Raw genomic sequence first — 19,558 nt, 5'->3', positions numbered from 1 at the left:
GCCCTTCCATCCTACAGATAAAATTGAGGGCAGGGGGCATCTGCCCCCGCTTCCGGCGCCCCTGACAGCACTATCCCCATGTGGCAAAATTTGGGAAAATTTCAAGGTTGTTGGTTATAATGTGCTAATTGTAAATGTGACTTTTAAATGTAAATAAAACTTTTCTATTTTTGTGAACATGAGGCTAATAATTAAATCAATGTAGATATTAATTTTTTTGTTTCCTTTTGCAGTCCAAGAAAATTTAAAAGTTCAAGATGAAGCTACTTTTGTTTGTAAGTTTTGGACTTTTACTGTGTATGACTGGGGCAAAGAAAAAAAAAGACCCAAGAGACTATACCGATGCAGATATTTATAGGCTGGAAGAAGAGTGGACTGTGAGAACTGTTTTTTTTTCTTCTATACTTTATCATTTAATTTGTAGTAATTTTTTATTAAAAATAATGGAAGACTTTGTAACGCGACAATAAACAACGTTTATGCTGTTCAACTAACCTAGCAGCCTACAATTCATAGGCTATCATAATTTAGAACAGGGTTACTCAACTAATGTTAACAAAGGTCCAGTTTGACAAGTTGAATATTTTTAGCTGTTCGATAAATAAGTTATTTCACACGTAACCACGAAAGTTAAACTATCTGTACCAAACCACTTTTTTAGGTAAAATGTAACTCGACTTGGATTTCTGAGATAGTGTTGGGGAGTCTGGGAGGCGAATCCCCCCAGCAACTGGGATAATCACAGTAAAAATTGCTTCCTCCCAGTAGAAATCTGTTTAAAGAAACCCTGAAATGTGGCAATGAGGTTATCTTCCAAAAGCTCAAGGTCCACCATCAACACCTAGATCCTAGAAGGTCCGGATTCGGACCGCGGTCCGCCAGTTGAGTAGCCCTGATTTAGAATATTGTAGCTTTAATGTTTGGACAGGAAAACAGTTCTAAATTTCTCATGATGAACATTTAGTCACATAACCAATGACGTTTTGCAGGAAGAAGGAGAGATCGAAGAAGGAGATCTTCCCGAGCACAAACGTCCATCTCAGCCAATAGATTTTTCTAAAGTAGGATTGTACATTGCTTGCTATGATAACGATGCATTGAGTTTGTTTTCTCTCTTTACAGTCTCCAGTAACGCCTATATATATATATCATAAGTGTAACACCTGAATAAATGTAACACATTACTGTATAATACCCATAACATTAACACCTATCTCAGATACTTATCTTTTTTTGTTCATACTTTCATTTAAGTATCTGACAAGCCCACAGTTTGCTAATCACTGCTCAGGCGAAACATTTAAAGAGCTGGCATTCATAAAATAGATCTTTATTATCTGGTAAAATGTAAAAAAGAATGGTCTATCATAGCCCCTCATATACTTACTCTTCTTCAGTAACTGTATTTCACAAATGGATCACACAAGATTTAACAGAAAAAAGACACTGATAAACCACAAGAAACATTTCAACACATCCCAAAATTAGAGATGTACCGATACCAATATTTTGGCCGATACCGATCCCGATACCGATATCACTTTTTTAGACCGATACTGATACCGATATTTTGGCCGATACTTTGGTGTTACAAAAAGAAGCAATTTTGGTATTTGCAAGGAATTATATCAAATGCTAAGTTTTACCTTATTTGCATAAAACTATTAAAAAAAGCTTTAAATTGGCATAATTTATTAAAGATTCAAGAATCCAATCTCAACCGCATTGTTGTGTCATAATAGTAGGTTTTAGTAATGAAAAGCCACCGTAATTGATGATTGGGGTATAAGGGAAGAAACATTACATCATAATTGGGGTTTCTGAAAAATTAATAAAGTGTTTGCGCAAACTCTCCAAATAGGCTATCATAATTGATAATAAGATGTAAAATGTAAACCAAGTGATTTGTGTAGTCGTACAAAAAACTATTCGACAAGTAATGTGCAACCTAAGGGCGCTTGTTGTTTGGTTGAAAAGCTTTTGCCAGGCCAAGACTACCCAGGTAGCAAAAATGCACAATTCTGCATCGCTCCCACCCCGCCAAATGCTCAAAAAACCCGTGCAACTCGGCTGCCCCCAGCAAGCCGGCTCCATCAGTCGGCGATTCAACTTCCACCCTTAGCCGCAACAAACTCACCAAGCCCAAACAATGTCACGGCAGAATAAGTAGGCCCAAAAAGAAAGCAATGGGACCACGAATCCTCACCAAACCAATCAAAATGGTCTTGTTGCGCCCAAGATGACAACCTCATTGCGAAGAAAGGAGCGTCCCCCCCGGCACAAGGCTGAGCACTCACCAGCACAGCGAGCTGCCGCGACCCCCCAACCACAATGGTGGAGCTTCCACACTAGCCATTTCAATTCTTGTCGATGTCAATTCTTGCTACAAAACGGCTGCCGAGAAACATATAGTTGATTGGATGGTCTAAATGGCTAGCGTGGAAGCTACACCGTTATGGCCAGCGAATCGCAACAGCCCGCCGCACCAGTGAGCGCCCAGCCCCGTGCCGACAGCAGGGAAGGAAACTCCCCCCCCCCACAATGAGGCCGCCATCCCAGGCGCAACAAGACTACTTATTGATTAGTTCAGTGAGGATTTGCAGTCCCACCGCCCCACCCCGAGCCCACCCACTCCGCCACAACATTGTTCAAGCCTGGTGAGTCCACCACAACGAAAGGCGGAAACCAAATCACAAACTGACAGAACCAGCCCACCAAAAAACAACCAAGCCACAAGGGTCCCTCAAACGTCCAGCAACGCAAAAACGATGCAAAACTACACATTCCCGCCACCTGGGTAGTCTTGGCCTGGTTTTATCCTCTGCTGAGAGTAAAAAAAAAACACAAATGATAAATATTGGAGAAATTGAGTCTCCTTCACAACTTAAGAATCGAACAACGCAAAACTGCCGAAACAAAACGTTTAGTTTGAGTGAAAGAATCACTGTAAGCAAACAATGCCAAAAGGTGCGCGCATGATGTCATGGGACTGTGAGGTATCAAAAATTTGAACAGGTTGTTATTTTTCTACTTCAATGTGACGTAAGTTACCAATTTAAAATATCTATATTTTTGTTTCCGCAGAAAATCCGCAGCAAACGCCTTTTTTTACATGTTTAGTATCGGCCACAGTATCGGCCAAATTTTGCCGATACCGTTGCCGATACCGATACTCAAAAAATGGCCGATATCACCGATACCGATGCCGATACCGATATATCGGTACATCTCTACCCAAAATATACCAATACTCACACATAAAACAAATTCTAGCAATTAGCACAAAGATGAGTGCACATTATATATTCTTTGATTTAGGTTGATCCCAGTGACCCTGAGGGAATGTTGAAGATGACCAAGCGTCACAAAACACTTATGATGTTTGTCACCGTATCTGGCGATCCAACTGAAGCTGAAACCGAAGAAATAACAGCCTTGTGGCAGTCTATGCTGTACAATGCCAATATAGAAATAACAAGGTTGGTGATTTTTCAATGTCGCTATATGTTGAATCACAGCAAAAATTGTAACTTTTGCTAGCTAGGTGCTCACATCAGAAGAGCAGCTGACTCGAAGAATAATATGTCACTTTGCTGTGTCCTGTTGTGTCGCATCTGTAATCGCAGTGTATATACTGTATGTTGTTGCAATGGGCGCAAACTAGAACAGGATTGTTATTGTTATTACTTGTTAAGCAGTTTGTCAAGATCATGTCACATATTTTGCCAAAATCGGATTCAGCTACATTTTTTTAAAGATTGAAGCGTTCACCAGCTGCTTTATCAGGCAGCCTACTTTATTCATTGTATTAGGCGGGTCAATATATGAAAAATATGGGGGTAACCCCAAAAAAATTTATACAAAAGTTTTTTTTGTTCCAAGTGTATGATTAGGTTGTACTATACCCCAGAAAAAAAGTCTACAAAAATCTGACCCCGGGAAAGTGGTCAATTTACATAATTTGAAAATCGTGACCCCCCAAATTTTTCAATGTAAACAAAATTTTTTTTAGTTCAATTAACACACTATAAATGTTTTAAACACATATAAACATGGTATCTATGCACCAAATGAACATATCAGAAACCGTCTGTGATGTCATTATGATGTCATGGAAGACATAGGGGTCGATTTTTTAACATTTAAGAAAAAATCTGAGGGGGCAAGATGATAAAAAATGTGAAATATGTACTCAAATTTGAACAGTTCCATAAAATTACACTGTCAAAGCTACAAAAAAGAACATAAAAGCAGGGTGGCTGCCCCCCAAACAATTTCTACTGGGGGGCGCGCCCCCCTGCCTCCCGGGAATCGACGCCTATGATGGAAGAGTATATGCACTAAACGTCAGAGAATGTCAGAGATGAAGTACCATTTTCAAGTTATGATTGTTACATACTAGTAGTCATCACAATTATCATCGGTACTGTCTGTGTCGTCTTGATCCAATGGAAGGACATTGTTTGGGTTGTCACAGGACACAAGTTGGCATTGTCCACAAGGGTCAGGTCTGATGGACATTCTCGAAACTGTTTATGGGGACAATGCAGTAAAGCATATGATGGGTGGCAAAGCTGTGCAGAAAGGTTTGCGGGGCCACCTCTTGATAGAAAAATGCTTGAATGGATGCTGGTCTCTGAAATGATGGATAGTGATCCCGAGTTAGCTGGTTCAGTGAAGTCGTGTGAGGACATGTACACCTTGTTGATAGAAGGAAAGACCACATTGGAAACAGTAGCTACTTTGGAGACAAATGCTAAACTTCAGCAAGCACTTGACAAGAAGAAACTTGGCTTGTTTGATAAATCCAGGACAAGTAAGCTTTGGATTTCTTACATGAACATGGTCAAATGTACACGAATGCTGCTGATGGCAGATCGAATTGGTTCCTGGGATAGACATCTTAGTGCTGTTGCCGAGTGCTTACCAATATTTGCTGCTGCAGGTCACCACAACTACTTGAAATCAGCATACTTGTACTTGCAAAACATGCAAAACCTCAAAATGAAGGACCCTGCTGTCTTCAAGAAATTTCAGGATGGATTACATGTCATCAGGCGAACTGACAAAGTCTGGGCTGGCCTTGGTTCGGACCTTGTAATTGAACAGACATTGATGAGATCGCTAAAGACAACCGGTGGCTTGACAAGGGGTAGTGGAATGAACGAGGAGCAGCGAGCCTTGTGGGTGTTATCCTCACCAGCTTGTTCAGAGTACAATCATGCGATGGAGGACTTCAACAAGCGTAGCTTTTACAACGAGTGCACAGCATAAGGAAATGAGTGGGGCAAGGATGAAGAGAGATCAGGCCAACCTCGCGAAAATCAAAGAAAAGCTCCAATCATTCAGTCCATTTTGTGCGGATCCAACGCTGAGGAACATCATCACTGGAGTGATTGCGAAAGATGGCGTAAATGTTGATGACTATCGAACAGTCGGGAGGAAAATCTTAGAAAAAATGGAAGGTCAGCCAGTTTTTACATATGCAAGTAAACGGAAGGACAAAGTGAAAACTTTACGTGATTCATGTTGCATCAAAGTTTCCCAAGATAGATCCATCGATCCCGCCCTACTTTTTCAGAGACTTTTGGTCATATCGAATGCAGGTGACTTTTCTCTAGAGGAGGTTCTAGAATACGAACTGAGCCCATTCCCACCTGCCCTGTTTGAGACAAGCAACATTATGAGGAAGCCAGAGAAAACACAGCTTGCTAAAGCAATCGATGAGTACGTAAGCAGCCTATCTGATGAGGCTGTTACCAACGAAGTACCACAGACCGAGAAGTATGTCCTTGATGGTGGTTCCCTCATGCATCGCGTACAATGGACGAAGGGAAGCACATACGGCGCCATTGCGGATGGCTATGTCGACTTTACCCTACGCAATTACGGGATGGCGACAGTCGTTTTCGACGGTTATCGTGATCAACCATCAGTGAAGGACTGCACCCACCAACGCCGTCAACAGAAAAATCATCCAAAAGTGAGCTTCACTCCAGCAACAGTCTTCACTGGAAACAAGGAGGAATTCCTGTCACAGGGCTGCAATAAGCAAGGGCTGATCAACATGATAAGCAACAAACTGCGAGAGAAAGGCTCCACAGTTATAAACGCTGAAGGAGATGCCGACTATGATATTGTTCAGGCAGCTATTGCAGCTTCTGAATACCACACTACAACCCTGGTTGGAGAAGACACAGGTCTCTTGATCCTTCTCTATCATATGGACAGTCGGAAGAAGACAATGTATTTTCGTTTGGACAAGAGGTCAAAAGATCAGAGGGTGTACAATATTAATACCCTAAAGGAATGTCTCGGACAACAGCTATGTTCTCAGTTACTCTTCATCCATGCGTTTACAGGATGCGATACCACCTCACGAATCTTCGGAATAGGGAAGAGAACACTCTTTCAGAAAGCCACCAAAGGCGACAAAGAGCTAGAATCCTTGGCACTTGCATTTACACAACCTGGCCAGAGGGTGGATGCTATTGAAGAGTATGGCAAACAGTTAATGGTTCTACTCTATGCTGGAAAGCAAAGCGATTCGCTGGCATCTTTGCGACATTCTGTGTTGAAAAAGAAAGTAGTTTCAGTGTCATCCTTCGTTGCGCCAGCCCGACTCCCACCAACTGCATCTTCTACAATATTCCATTTCCTGCGTGCTAATCGATCGATCTGATCTGTTTGATCTGATCTGATTGATCTGAATCAATCTGATCTGATCGATTGCACGATCGCTTGCACAACACGGCGATGTACATGTAGAAGGTACGGATTTCCGTGTACCTCTGCTTGTGGACAATGCCAACTTGTGTCCTGTGAAAACCCAAACAATGTCCTTCCATTGGATCAAGACGACACAGACAGTACCGATGATAATTGTGATGACTACTAGTATGTAACAATCATAACTTGAAAAATGGTACTTCATCTCTGACATTCTCTGACGTTTAGTGCATATACTCTTCCATCATAGGCGTCGATTCCCGGGAGGCAGGGGGGCGCGCCCCCCAGTAGAAATTGTTTGGGGGGAAGCCACCCTGCTTTTCTGTTCTTTTTTGTAGCTTTGACAGTGTAATTTTATAGAACTGTTCAAATTTGGGTACATATTTCACACTTTTTATCATCTTGCCCCCTCAGATTTTTTCTTAAATGTTAAAAAATCGACGCCTATGTCTTCCATGACATCATAATGACATCACAGACGGTTTCTGATATGTTCATTTGGTGCATAGATACCATGTTTATATGTGTTTAATACATTTATAGTGTGTTAATTGAACTAAAAAAAATTTTGTGTACATTGAAAAATTTGGGGGGTCACCATTTTCAAATTATGTAAATTGACCACTTTCCCGGGGTCAGATTTTTGTAGACTTTTTTTCTGGGGTATAGTACAACCTAATCATACACTTGGAACAAAAAAAACTTTTGTATAAATTTTTTGGGGTCAAACCTTATATTGACCCGCCTATATTGGTTTTCTGAGTATATCATATAGTATATACTTGTTTTTATATTACACTAAGATTTTCATCAACATTCAACATCTTAATAATATGTATACTAGTTGTATACAATCGTGTGATTTGAAGTTCAAATTACTTCACAATTTCATTTTTATGAAAATCTGTTTTAAAAATAATTATTGTAAAGTATTATGAAGAAGAGTTTAAATGCATCGGTTGTGTTTTATTCAGATTTGTCATCAGTTCCAATCGGGTATTGATTCGTCTCACCGATGGTTCATACGCTTATGAGATCAAAGATTTCCTGATTCAGCAAGATCGGTGTGAATTAGTTAGCATTGAGGGGAAAGATTATCCAGGAAAAGGGTTAGTATCACTAAACATTAATTTGCATTGGGCAAACACTACAATTTGCTATTTTAATTGGTTATGATCATGTGGTGGTAGCTATTTTTCATGCAATAGTAGATTGACTGACTAGATCAGTGATGCAACATTTTGGCCAGAAACAGGATGTTCCGGCTAGGGAATTACAATTCAAAAAAAGCTTGCACATAAGATCTCATCTCTACCCAAGTTGCTCAGTTTACCGGCAATATATCAGCCGAGATAAAGCAACTGGTCATTCTTTTATCATCAGTGTTGCAGAGTTGGTTGGGAACTTAATATTCATATCTAATAGCAGTCAGTTTTAATATCTAAGGACTTGCCAACTGCCCAACTATGTAACATCGTTTGCGTGGCCAAGCGGTGAAAGCCTTTTGGCGACTTTTGTAAGAGCGCCAGTTTAAAACTTGTAGAAAGCACACGACGCTGCTTTTGGCCAGACATCATGGCGATCTATACTACTGGCCTTCACAACGTGGCAACAGCTAAATAGTGTGGGGGCCTATACGAAAATTCAATTTACCAACTGAGATAAGTGTTACAACATATAATCAGCAATTTCCATTGGTCAAGTAATGTTCTTTGGCCTAAAAATTGTAAATACAGTGCCAAAACGTAATTAAAAGATGTAATATTATTAAATAAATGGCAAGAAAGCAGGACAATAGCTACATGTTAAGAATACCATGAGAATCAAGATATCAACAGAATCAAGGTACACGAAATCAAGAGTGACCCAACTTTCAAAACACACAGTATGTTAAAGAATTCGTTTTCTAATCCAGAAGTATTTGTTTGTTAGTAATAATTCATGCAAAGACGCCTTTTTACGCCTAATACCTGTTAGTTGCCAAACTTAATAGGCCCCCACATTATTTGGCTGTTGCCACGTTGGGAAGGCCAGTAGTATAGATCGCCATGCCAGACATGCAATGACATGCTTCAAGGTGGACACGAAAATTGGCTTCCTTGTACTCCATTTTATCTCAATTCCAAATTTTCAAGTGACCGAACCTTGGCCGAAATATGACAAAAATCTGTGCAATTTCAGCACAGATTTAAAAACTATAACATGCCTAATACACTTGCATGTTGATGGTAATCCAGTATACTTCAGCGCAAGTATATATTATATATAGTCAAAAAGTAATAACTATTTATGTTTACGAGATTTTTTGTTGAAAAAGCTATAACAACTTTTATACTTATTTGCGTACGCTATTGTCATGTCGCAGCCTACTTCACGACACTCGTAAAAATAAGTTACAACATGGTTCCTTGTGCCATAATTCAACGTGTGCAGATGTTAAATCAGTCCAGAAGTGTTACTTTTTGCTTCCTTTGCACCTGGTTAGAATTTTCTTTTATACCGGTTTCAATTTTTGTTGTTTTTGTTCGAGTGGTACTGACAGCCGGCGATAGCACTCACAATCTCACATGTATAATAGTTGAGTCACAAACGCGGTACTTTCATTTTTGTGGATGCTTCTAAACTAAGAAAGCTTTTGTTTACTTGCATAAACTAGCTACCTATTCAGCATTTCCTGTTATATCACCGAATGAGTTTTATGCAGAACTGTGTGTTCTCTGATTCAATCAGATGATGTTCTTGCAGCGATAGTGTATCGACTGATCATTACATGCCTTACGCAATATTGTTATTTCCTATGACGCTATTTTATTACAAGTTCAAGCAGTTTTTTTAAGCCAATCCATGAGGACGTTGTTGCATTGGTGGGCTGTGTGGTACCCTTGAAGCTGGGATTACACAATAACAGAAGCCGATGTGAAGCCGTTTATTTTACTCATTAAAGTAAACGATTTTGTCTGTTGGTTTGTTTCTGTTGATTCCTAGCGTCGAGTCTATGAGTAGATCCTGTTATATTGGAATGTCCAGGAACCCAGCTACAAGGAATATCCAACACATTAATACGTCATTCACCTTAATGATTGGCTAAAGGAAAACCTTTTGAACTTGTAATCGTACATGTATTTCGCATCACTTGGAAACAACTACAACATTTCTGTTTTCTTCATACACTAAAATACTTACGCAGATGTGTCGATTTATTTCGTGCATTAGAAATCTGGAAGGAAGAAAGCAAAAAATGTTTTCAACTTGCATTGCAATATTTTATCTCGCGTAATGCTTGTTATAGCGATTACTTGGTGACTTTTCACGAAAAATGAGGAACTGAATGTTCTATAATATAATTGGAGAAAAATTGACCAAAACTATTATTTTTTTTCCTAATTTTTCAGCGCTGGCATAGGCGTCGATTTTTTCTTAGAAAAGAGGAATTCTGGGTGGGCGAGAGTTTTCAAACAGATTTCATTGAATGTGTTTTGTATATGTTTGCAAATTCGCAATGGTTCAGTCTTCGAAATTAGCATATTTTTACTTCGGCAAAAACGTTGCCGAGGGCCGAGGCCAAACGGCAAAAGTTGAAGTTGCCTCGGCAATTGCTGTGAACACTTACTAGGAAAAGATTATACTAAAACGAGAAGCGAAAAATATACTAGAGTAGTCTATCACGAACGCATTGTTTGATTTGTTGTGATGTAATAATACCAAAAGTAGTGATAAAGCGAGCAACGCGATACGCACGCTGTTACGGTAATTCACGTTAAAAAACTCACGGGGAGGAGGAAAGTAGTTAATTTTGGGTTGATTCAACGTTCGAGTCAGCACAAATCGATTTAATTTTCTCGGCGGGTTATACTGCGTAACAACAATGCCCAATAAGAAATTTACGCTTGTTTTACATTAATTCGACATCTAGTACCGTTGAATTATCATAAAATAACGTTAATTGCTCAACCAGGTACAGGTAACATATCAAGAGCTCCCTGCGAGAAGATTGCCTCGATTTACTGCGAGCAACAAAGTCTGTGTGATAAACTAGTCAGAATCGGTATCATCAGAGCTGTATCAGCTGGACGAGGTAACAGAAAGCGAGGCGCAACAAGGAGTAGATGCTTACATTAATTTGACGTAGAAATCAATGCAAATAAAGTGATATTTCTATAAAAGATTCTCTCAGCTGGGCAGTGGGCACGTGTCTAAGCGCCGGCGAAGTAGGAAGTAACCCAAATAAAACATCCAGCAATAGCAAGATTGAATCAACATCCTAGTCTGGTGTAGTCTAAGAAAATTAATTTTTTCTTGTAATCTTGTGGTCCTTACAATCACCTCGGCAATTGCCGACGGTAATTTCGAAGAGTGTGGTTTACTGGTTAGTCTTTCTCACAAAGACTGCGTTTAGCGTCGCTGCAGCAATTAGGCTAAGCTTTAATAGGTTGGATGTTTTCTTTCTTGCACCTTGCGATCTTATGAGCGCTGCTAAACTAAACAAACTTCTCTTATGTTTTCCTTTGGGACCTAAAAAGCGCATGACTCGTGACCTGTTATCTTTAAAGTGGCGCCTTCGGATTTGCCGCATTTTGATTTGTAAAAGCAATTGTTTCAGTACGTCTTTAGTTTGTATCGGTTATTTTATTGTCATGTTCATTATGATGTCATATTCACATTCCCTTACGCTGACCGGGAACTCAAGTTTGATTGTGACGTAACGAAAGTGAGACCATTCGGAAAAAGATCAAACGTGGCTTTCTCTCACTAGGAATTGCCAGCTGTGGCAGTTGCCGTAACAACAACAGTGTAGTGAGTACCCCCTTTTTTCCACGCAGCGTTGTTGCTTTGTTCTGTCGGATACTTAGCGAGAGACATAGCGTAAAACAAGAAGTTGCGCTGCTGTTGGTTGGATAATCCAGCGTTTAAGAAAAACGGAAATAATTCTAACAAACACTTCATAAGTGTCATGAAAACAGGGTGGGCGAAACATATTTTGCCCACCCTCGTTTCACGGCAGGGTGGGCGTCGCCCACCCTGCCCACCCTATTTCGACGCCTATGAGCGCTGGTATAGTGAGACTGTGCTGAAGTAAAAAAGTTTGAATGTTTGTCGCAATCTGTTTCATTTCTGGCTGTTGCTGTGCGGCATATGCGACAAAACAGAAGCATAACTATTTGTTTGATACGTCACAATTGTTTCTTTTTTCAGCTCGAAAGCGCAAGGTGACGATGAAAAGGAAAAGCCTAAAGCAAAAAACACTAAAGATAAAAGCAAAAAATCAGTTAACAAAAAAGCTGAAAGTAAAAAGGCAAAGGACTCGAAAAAAGAACAATCGAAAGAAAAAAAGGGAAGCAAGAACACTAAAGATTCTAAAACTAAAAAAACAAATAAAAAATTAAAAGAGACAAAAGAAAACACCACCGGAAAGAAAAAAAGTAAATCACCAGGTAAAAAATCCACAAAAGAAGAATTATAATGTTCTTTTAAAAGGATCTATGTTACACAATCCATCATTATATTCATTCAAGTATAAGCACTAAGCAGTTATTGAAATATATTCGCTTGTCATTCTCCGTCATGAAGTTTGCGTTTACTTTGCAAGTCCATATGATATCATAATCTTTTTATGCTATTGATTCATAATTTTTGTGTCATGGCTAATCTAATACGCAGAGAGAAGCTCACAAATCTTACTGAATAAAGGAGAAAAGACACCAAAACCGGACACAATAACTCGTTTAATATCCAATTTGTCATCTATTTGCGTATCGGGGATTGTTTTCGTCCATTTCAATATATGTAGATTGTAATCACATGCTCAACAGTGTGTCCACTTTTCCCAGTAACCTACACAGTACACAGCCAGAACAGCCGTATCGACATTCATCAGATCACATAGGAAACATTTCAGCACAGCAACATTTCAAGAATCAAAGGAATTAACTAAGTATTTCATTGACGTCATTTGTCATAGACTTTCACTGAAAGATTGCTTTTTGAATTTAATGATATAGAAATAATACGTTCTACTGTATAATGATGATAATTAACTGCCATTGTGATTATTCTAGTTGTGTTCGTGTAGTCGAAGTAGCATTTTAAGCAAAATGTTTCGCCGTATTTTTTTTTTAGTAAACAACTCAACTTGTAAATTCGTAACTCTGTTGGTAATATTGTCAAGCAATTCAATTATTTTCCAAATGGTGCTTTAAGTTTTCTTTTCACAATTTAGTTAGAAAAACTTCAACAAAAGCGGCTAAAGCTTCCCAATTCCTACGCCCCAAATTTTTATAGCACATTTGACTTTGCACTGCTTGCAAACAGTATGGCAGAACAATTACCCAGTTTATTCATATTTGGCAACCCAACCCATGTAATACCAATTTAAGGAGTTTGCAACGTAAAGTTGTCTTACCCCTTGTCCCATTGACGTCACTCGTCCATGAAGCGTACGATTCTGTGCAATACCTGGCTTTATAGATTCTTGATTACAGAACGGATGAAACACAGAAGAGTTTCAGTTTACGCACTTTACAAGCATCTATTATGAAATAATAAAAAACTGCTACATTAATGAAAAGCTGTTGTTCGTTGCGATATGTTTGAAGTGGATTTTCGTGCTTTTTGGCAATTATTCTGCTTGTGAATCGAAGGAACACCGTTCTGCTTTGAAGCGAAGTCTTGCCTTTTAAATCGCATGTTTTGCGCGTTTTACAAAACTGTCATTGCTTTTCTTTATCAACAGCAAATTGTTTCCTTTTTGGTTGATGTATTTTAAAACATGTCTTTGACAATCCGATTGGTCGCTTAAAGAAATCTGTTACATCCAAATCTTAGTGAAATGTAAAATAACTGGATTTGGTGGAAAACTACTTGTAGAATATTGGCCTGTAATCCCACGAACGTTAGGCTATAAAAAGGTAACCTTAACAAAAAGGTTTATCTTAACCTAGTTGTTTCAAACCTTTTTCGAAATGCTGCCATTGGTCGTTACAACTAAAAAAACTCATTATGCCAATTTAGCGGTACAATGTAAAGTAGATACAGTTCAAGCAACGAGGTTTATCAATCTTAAAAAGGTGCTTTCTAATTGTTTCATGAGGTTCAAATTCATCTACAATTAAGAATGATATATTTTCCGTGCTTTTGCAATGATGTAATGCAAGAATATTGAAATGGTACGACGTGCAATGTAATCTCAATCAGATTGTTCTCGAATAAGAAAATGTACTAACGCAGACATACAAGTTTTTGCTTGATTGTTCACAGTTTTATTCCAATTATTTTTTGTTTAGACGATTTCTTTTCATTTCCCCCCTGGTCCATCACTTTAGTAATCTTGTCTTCGCCTACTTGGTACCAAGAAAGTTTTAGTAATCGTGTTAGCCTAGTTAGTTCTAAGAAAATTTGTGTTTTAACTCGTTGTGAAAGATTATCAGACAAGTAGTTTTCACTGAATATCAGAACACATTAATTCAATTTTTCCAGCCATAGGCTACACTATATTTTGCAGCTTTAAATCTAGGAATCTCTGTTTATCGCGTGTAAATAACTGCTTGAAAGAAATGTTGAGCATTGATCGATTGTGGAAGAATTTAGCCTCAGACTGAGAAGTCATTTTAGAAGGTTACTTCTTCTCCTTCCTTACTGCTTCTCCTTTACTCCTTCCACTTTTCCTTCCCAATTCTTCTCCTTCCGCACGCCTTTTGCAACAGAGAAAGGTCTCCACCGCAGTACTGGAAGGAATGCGGAGTTGCATTTAATCAAGAGACGTTTCAAATTGGCACTGGGAAAGCGCATTTGCTTCTGTCTGAAAGAAAAAGCCTCCACAATTGACTTGGTTTCTGTAGGTTACCAACGTTTGGTGCGATGGTACCAATACATCAGAAATTCGTTCTCGTAATCGTGACTGGTGTTGGACTAAGGATGGGAAATTTAGAATAGTGGGTTTGAATCGATTCGAAGCCTAAACTATTCGAATAATTCAAATCCAAAAATAGGATTCGGTATGTAGCCTATCTCATTTAGACTGCTTTTTGTACTTCACATTTACGTTATTTATCACTACTGGACTGAACCAGCTCAGTGATTTCGCCTTCGGCTCTGGTAGATCTTGGATCGATTCCAGTTCGCATATTTACGAAATGGTCCCCTGTTTGGTGCGTGACATACTTTTGTAAATATAGCCTACCTAGTAGGTAGTAGGCTATATAGGCTACTACCTAGTAGGCTACTACCTAGTAGGCTATATTTTGTAAATATAGCCTACTTCCAGTTCGGGTCAAACCGAAGACTTCAAAAACGATATTGATTGTGTTTTTTCTCGCATAGGCGAACACAGTGAGAATAGCCTATTAAAGTAAGCTAACTTAACAATGTGATAACTTCGTAAACGTGATATAAAATTGAAAAAGCCCTGTCGCTCAAAGACTTGTGGTAGCCTAAGGGACAATAAATGAAACCACCCACATAGCATACAACGGCTGTTTACATCCGCAGAAACAATAAAAAAGCAGGGCAAGAAATAGATTACATAAGCGCACACACGCTGATTGGCATCGCAGTTGCCAGTTAATTCCCCGCAGAACTGTAATAATCTTATTCCGGAATTTAATCTTTCTAGGAGTTGCGGGTATTTACCCGAGATTTCGGCGCAACAAGACCTGCAATTTTATTGCGTTTAATTGACGGAATTTCGCAATTTGTGACATTTCCGGTCTCTGCTGATCTGCAGAAGAAATGTGGTGTAAAATGTAAATCCACGAAATGCATAAGAATGAAACGGCAAGATTCTTGTGCATTTCGTTTTTCGATTCGTTGTGTAGATCAGTTATTTATGTTCAATCTAGATCAGTGGTTTTCAACCAGGGTTCCGCGGAACCCTAAGGTTCCACCAGTAAGTCTAAGGGTTCCGCAAGTTTACATTCAAATCCGAGAGTCTATTTTATTATTATATGGATGCATTCTGCTTGTTGGTTGTAAAGAAATATCCTACAATTGCTCAGAAAGCGCTGCGACTTCTTATGCTGTTTTCAACCTCCTACTTGAGTGAGTTTGGATTTTCAGCTTTGACAACCATCAAGCACAAGAGACGAGCACAATTGCTGTCTGTGGAAGATGAACTTCGTGTGTGTCTGTTAAACACACGACTCAACATTAAAGACTTGTGCAAGAAGCACCAGGCTCAAGTTTTTCATTGAATTTTTTATGAGAATAAATGTAATTTTTTACAGTTTGTATTTTTATTGTATATAAATAAATCTGAAAATGAAAATTTTAATTTTATTTTAATAATTAAACAATGTTTTTTGCATAAGGCAATTAAATTATGGAACAGGGGTTCCTCGAGCTTGTGAAATGTTTCATTGGGTTCCGTTCCACCAAAAAGGTTGAAAACCACTTTAGGATCTAGATGTAAAATCAGTTATTTTTCGTTACTTGAAAAGGGCTAACATGTATATGGCCGAAAATATTCGTAGTTTATATTCACTTTAATGTATTATGTTAAATGCGGTGTGGTTGCTTGGTTTTATCCGTCTATGATTGAGGAAAGTCACCTCTTTACCAAAATTGTACAAAAAACAAGTCACATAGGCTACTGTAGTTAGCGTAAAAAATAAAACTTACACAAGTTGTGGTAACATTATTAATAAATAAACTGTTAGATTTTTATCTGTCAAATGCACGCACCAAATCAAGACATTTCTAAGAAAAACGCACTATATCCAAAGAATATGCAAAACTTTCCGCAACCTCCTTGGTCCTTTGGAAAGCTTACGGGCCCTTTAAGGCATGCCGGTCACAAATAAAAACTTACCCCCTGAACTCCTCTATTAACGTAACTGCTCTCAAGAAAAATAGCACATAAAAGCAATTTATTAAAATTATGTAAGCCAGGAAGCTGATATGCTATGTTCCACGAGTTACTTATAAGTTATAACTTGAAGCAGAGTTCCCACAATGTCCATATTTCTTCATATATATTGTTGTTTTGAAAAGCAGTGCTTAAAAAAAGGAAGTGGCTATTTTTACACACTTGTTGCCATGGTTACAATCAGGTGTTGCCAGAGTTAGAATTGAAGTTAGGAAGGGTTAAGGTAAGGGTTAGAGTTAGGGTTTTGATCTTTGCCCAGGACTAAAAAAAGATTTCCAAAATACAAGTTTTTGTTTGAAACAGCTTCAAACTTTTCTCAAATTAGGGCAGAATTCCTTATCTGGCAACACTATTGAGCCTACAGTCTTAAAAAAACTGTATTGTAATTGTACAGTATTTAATTCTAAAAAAGCATTTATATTGGACACACGTTTTTATTTTTTCTCCTGAGCCACTAGCATAAAGCTCGGAGCAGGAGCTACTAGCATAGGCTAAACTGCTAAAGCCTGACAGCTCAGGAGATGGAGCCACTGAAAGATGTAAAGCCTGACAGCTCCGAAGCTGGAGCCGCAGCTACTGGTGCAAAACCTGACAGCTTCGGAGCTGGAGCCAGACCTCTTTTTCTTTGGTAGCTCTCAGTGTGATGTAACAAATACCTTAATTTGACCTTGCAATACATGGTTAAAAAGGAAATTATTTGGAGCTGGTATACAAGTAGGCTACCCCCCACCCCCATTGGTAACTCATGACAAAGACAGGACTCGACCAAACATATAGGGTGAAACTACTTCACCTTTGCTTTACTTTTCACACACTTCAATCCACATGTTTTGGTCAATTCCTCTTTGTCCGTAGGCATTCGACTTATCTGTACCAGTAAGTACCGGAACTTCATTATCTTTAAAAGTTTGACAATTGACATAATAACCAGGATTAACCACCGGCTTTGAGCTTTCACAAAAGTTGTCTCTATTTGAGTAGGCTATGTAATATCTCAGGATAATAATAACAATGCAAGTCAAAAGTAGTATGTAAAAATGATAGCATAAACTAAACGATTTTACAGAAATGTAACTGTAATATGCCAAGTAAACTAACAGTATAGCAACTGATCTCAAATATTTATGACTTAAACGTAATGAACAGAACTATTTGTTTTACGCAGACAATCTAAGTACGAATTGTTGGTATTTTGTGTTTTTAATTGAAAGAAATATGGATCAATTCTTACTGGATTTAAAGCAAGAAAAATTTAATGGGTCTTATGATCTTGCATACAAAACTATAAATCACTTGAGGAAAATCATTAGCCAGACAAGATGGAGCCATGCAAGAGATTTGATGAATTTAATTCGTCACGAAGGAAGACGGATGGTAGCAGCACAACCGGGTGAGTATGTTGTTGGAAACATGGTTCGCCGAGTTTTGAAAATCATTCGTGAAGAGTATGCAAGATTACTCGGTGAATCTGAAGAATCTACCAATAAAGAAACATTGCACCAAATGTTAACAGCAAGTCAGAATGAACTTGAGGATCATACCAAGCCCTTGAAAGAGTTGAAAACAACAGTAATGGAAGCAGTCATGGAGTATATTGATGAAATGGAGGCAGCTATACATAACATATCTGCCCAAGCTATTGAACATATTCATTCAAATGAAGTTATATTGACAATTGGGAAGTCTCGAACAGTGGAAGCCTTTTTGAAACAGGCTGCAAAAAAAAGGAAGTTTCATGTGATTGTTGTTGAATGTGCTCCTCTTTATCAAGGTCATGATTTGGCTAAATCACTGGCTCAGCAAAACATTGACACAACTGTAATTACAGACTCTGCTGTGTTTGCAATGATGTCACGTGTTAACAAGGTTATAATTGGAACGCATTCTGTACTTGCTAATGGAGGGCTGAAAGCTGTATGCGGAACACATTTAGTAGCATTAGCCGCTAAACAGCATGCTGTTCCTGTGATTGTTTTAGGAGCAATGTTTAAATTATGTTTATTGCACCATTCGGATGTTGGGGGTAGTGAAGCCTCTTTCAACCGATTGGCTTTGCCGCAAGAAGTTTTGAATTATTCTGCTGCTGGGTCGGAGGATCTGCATGATGTACAAGTTTATAATCCCACATTTGACTATGTGCCTCCTGATCTAGTTACTTTGTTTATATCCAATATTGGTGGGAATGCACCATCTTATATGTATAGGCTACTCAGTGAACTTTATCATGCAGATGATCATGAGCTATGAACACTCAAATTTTGTGTATTTTTGACACAAAGTATTGTTTAATTTTTGGTGAAATATCATAGAATCAAATTAAGACCTAAGGTATTTGGAAACAAAAAGTTTTGGTACAACTGCCGTGTTTTCCGAAAAGTAATTTATCCTAAAGCAATTATATATGTCACCAATCACTTTATGTTGTAATGTGATAAAATGATCTTATTCATATTATATCACAGGTGAACTGGTATAAAATGCAGGGATTTCATTTTTCACCACAGGATATTTTGACATGAATTCTATTTCATCTATTGAACTTATCTGTCTTGCCATGTACAGATATTTATGCTTACCAGTGTTGAATTCCTATTGCGAAATTTTCCGTGAAATTTTCCGCTTACCTTGTTGTAACTCCAACAAATTTTGTAAATGTTTGCACTGAAATGATCATTTCTGAATTGGCAGCACCGAATCAGGCCATTCAGACAGCAACATTAAAATACTTAGGATTTAGTATATTTTTTCCACACAATATTTTGTATCATCACAAAGTTTTAACAAGCCACACTGAATGTTAAAGTTACCATACTGTAACTTTAAATTACAATTACTGATTTATTGTAGGCTAGAATGTGATGTGATGGTGCAATAGGATACTGTACAATGGTAGTTCTCAGGATCACTTTAAAACTGTTCTAAAAGTAAGGAGTAGTGCTGTTTGAAATGAAATATGTGAATAAATATATT

At 38.3% G+C, this 19,558-nt stretch overlaps 2 protein-coding genes across 2 annotated transcripts; both read left to right on the top strand.

Moving 5' to 3' along the window:
- The first annotated feature begins 237 nt into the window (after window positions 1-237).
- LOC145783176 (LRP chaperone MESD-like) lies at window positions 238-14,293 on the top strand. The gene is made up of 5 exons (XM_082594972.1): window positions 238-377; window positions 990-1,061; window positions 3,319-3,479; window positions 7,704-7,838; window positions 11,923-14,293. The coding sequence occupies exons 1-5, from the start codon at window positions 258-260 to the stop codon at window positions 12,188-12,190; spliced, it is 756 nt and encodes a 251-aa protein (XP_082451098.1). The 5' UTR covers window positions 238-257; the 3' UTR covers window positions 12,191-14,293.
- A 3,510-nt stretch (window positions 14,294-17,803) lies between these two features.
- Window positions 17,804-19,138, top strand: LOC145783396 (translation initiation factor eIF2B subunit beta-like). Its single transcript, XM_082595253.1, has one exon. The coding sequence runs from the start codon at window positions 17,804-17,806 to the stop codon at window positions 18,833-18,835; it is 1,032 nt and encodes a 343-aa protein (XP_082451379.1). The 3' UTR covers window positions 18,836-19,138.
- The last annotated feature ends 420 nt before the right edge of the window (window positions 19,139-19,558 follow it).

This window comes from Aplidium turbinatum, chromosome 14 (genome assembly GCF_918807975.1).
Source record: "Aplidium turbinatum chromosome 14, kaAplTurb1.1, whole genome shotgun sequence".
Taxonomy (NCBI): domain Eukaryota; kingdom Metazoa; phylum Chordata; class Ascidiacea; order Aplousobranchia; family Polyclinidae; genus Aplidium; species Aplidium turbinatum.
The sequence above is the reverse complement of the archived record's forward strand: the minus strand, read 5'-3'. Positions and strand labels throughout refer to the sequence as shown.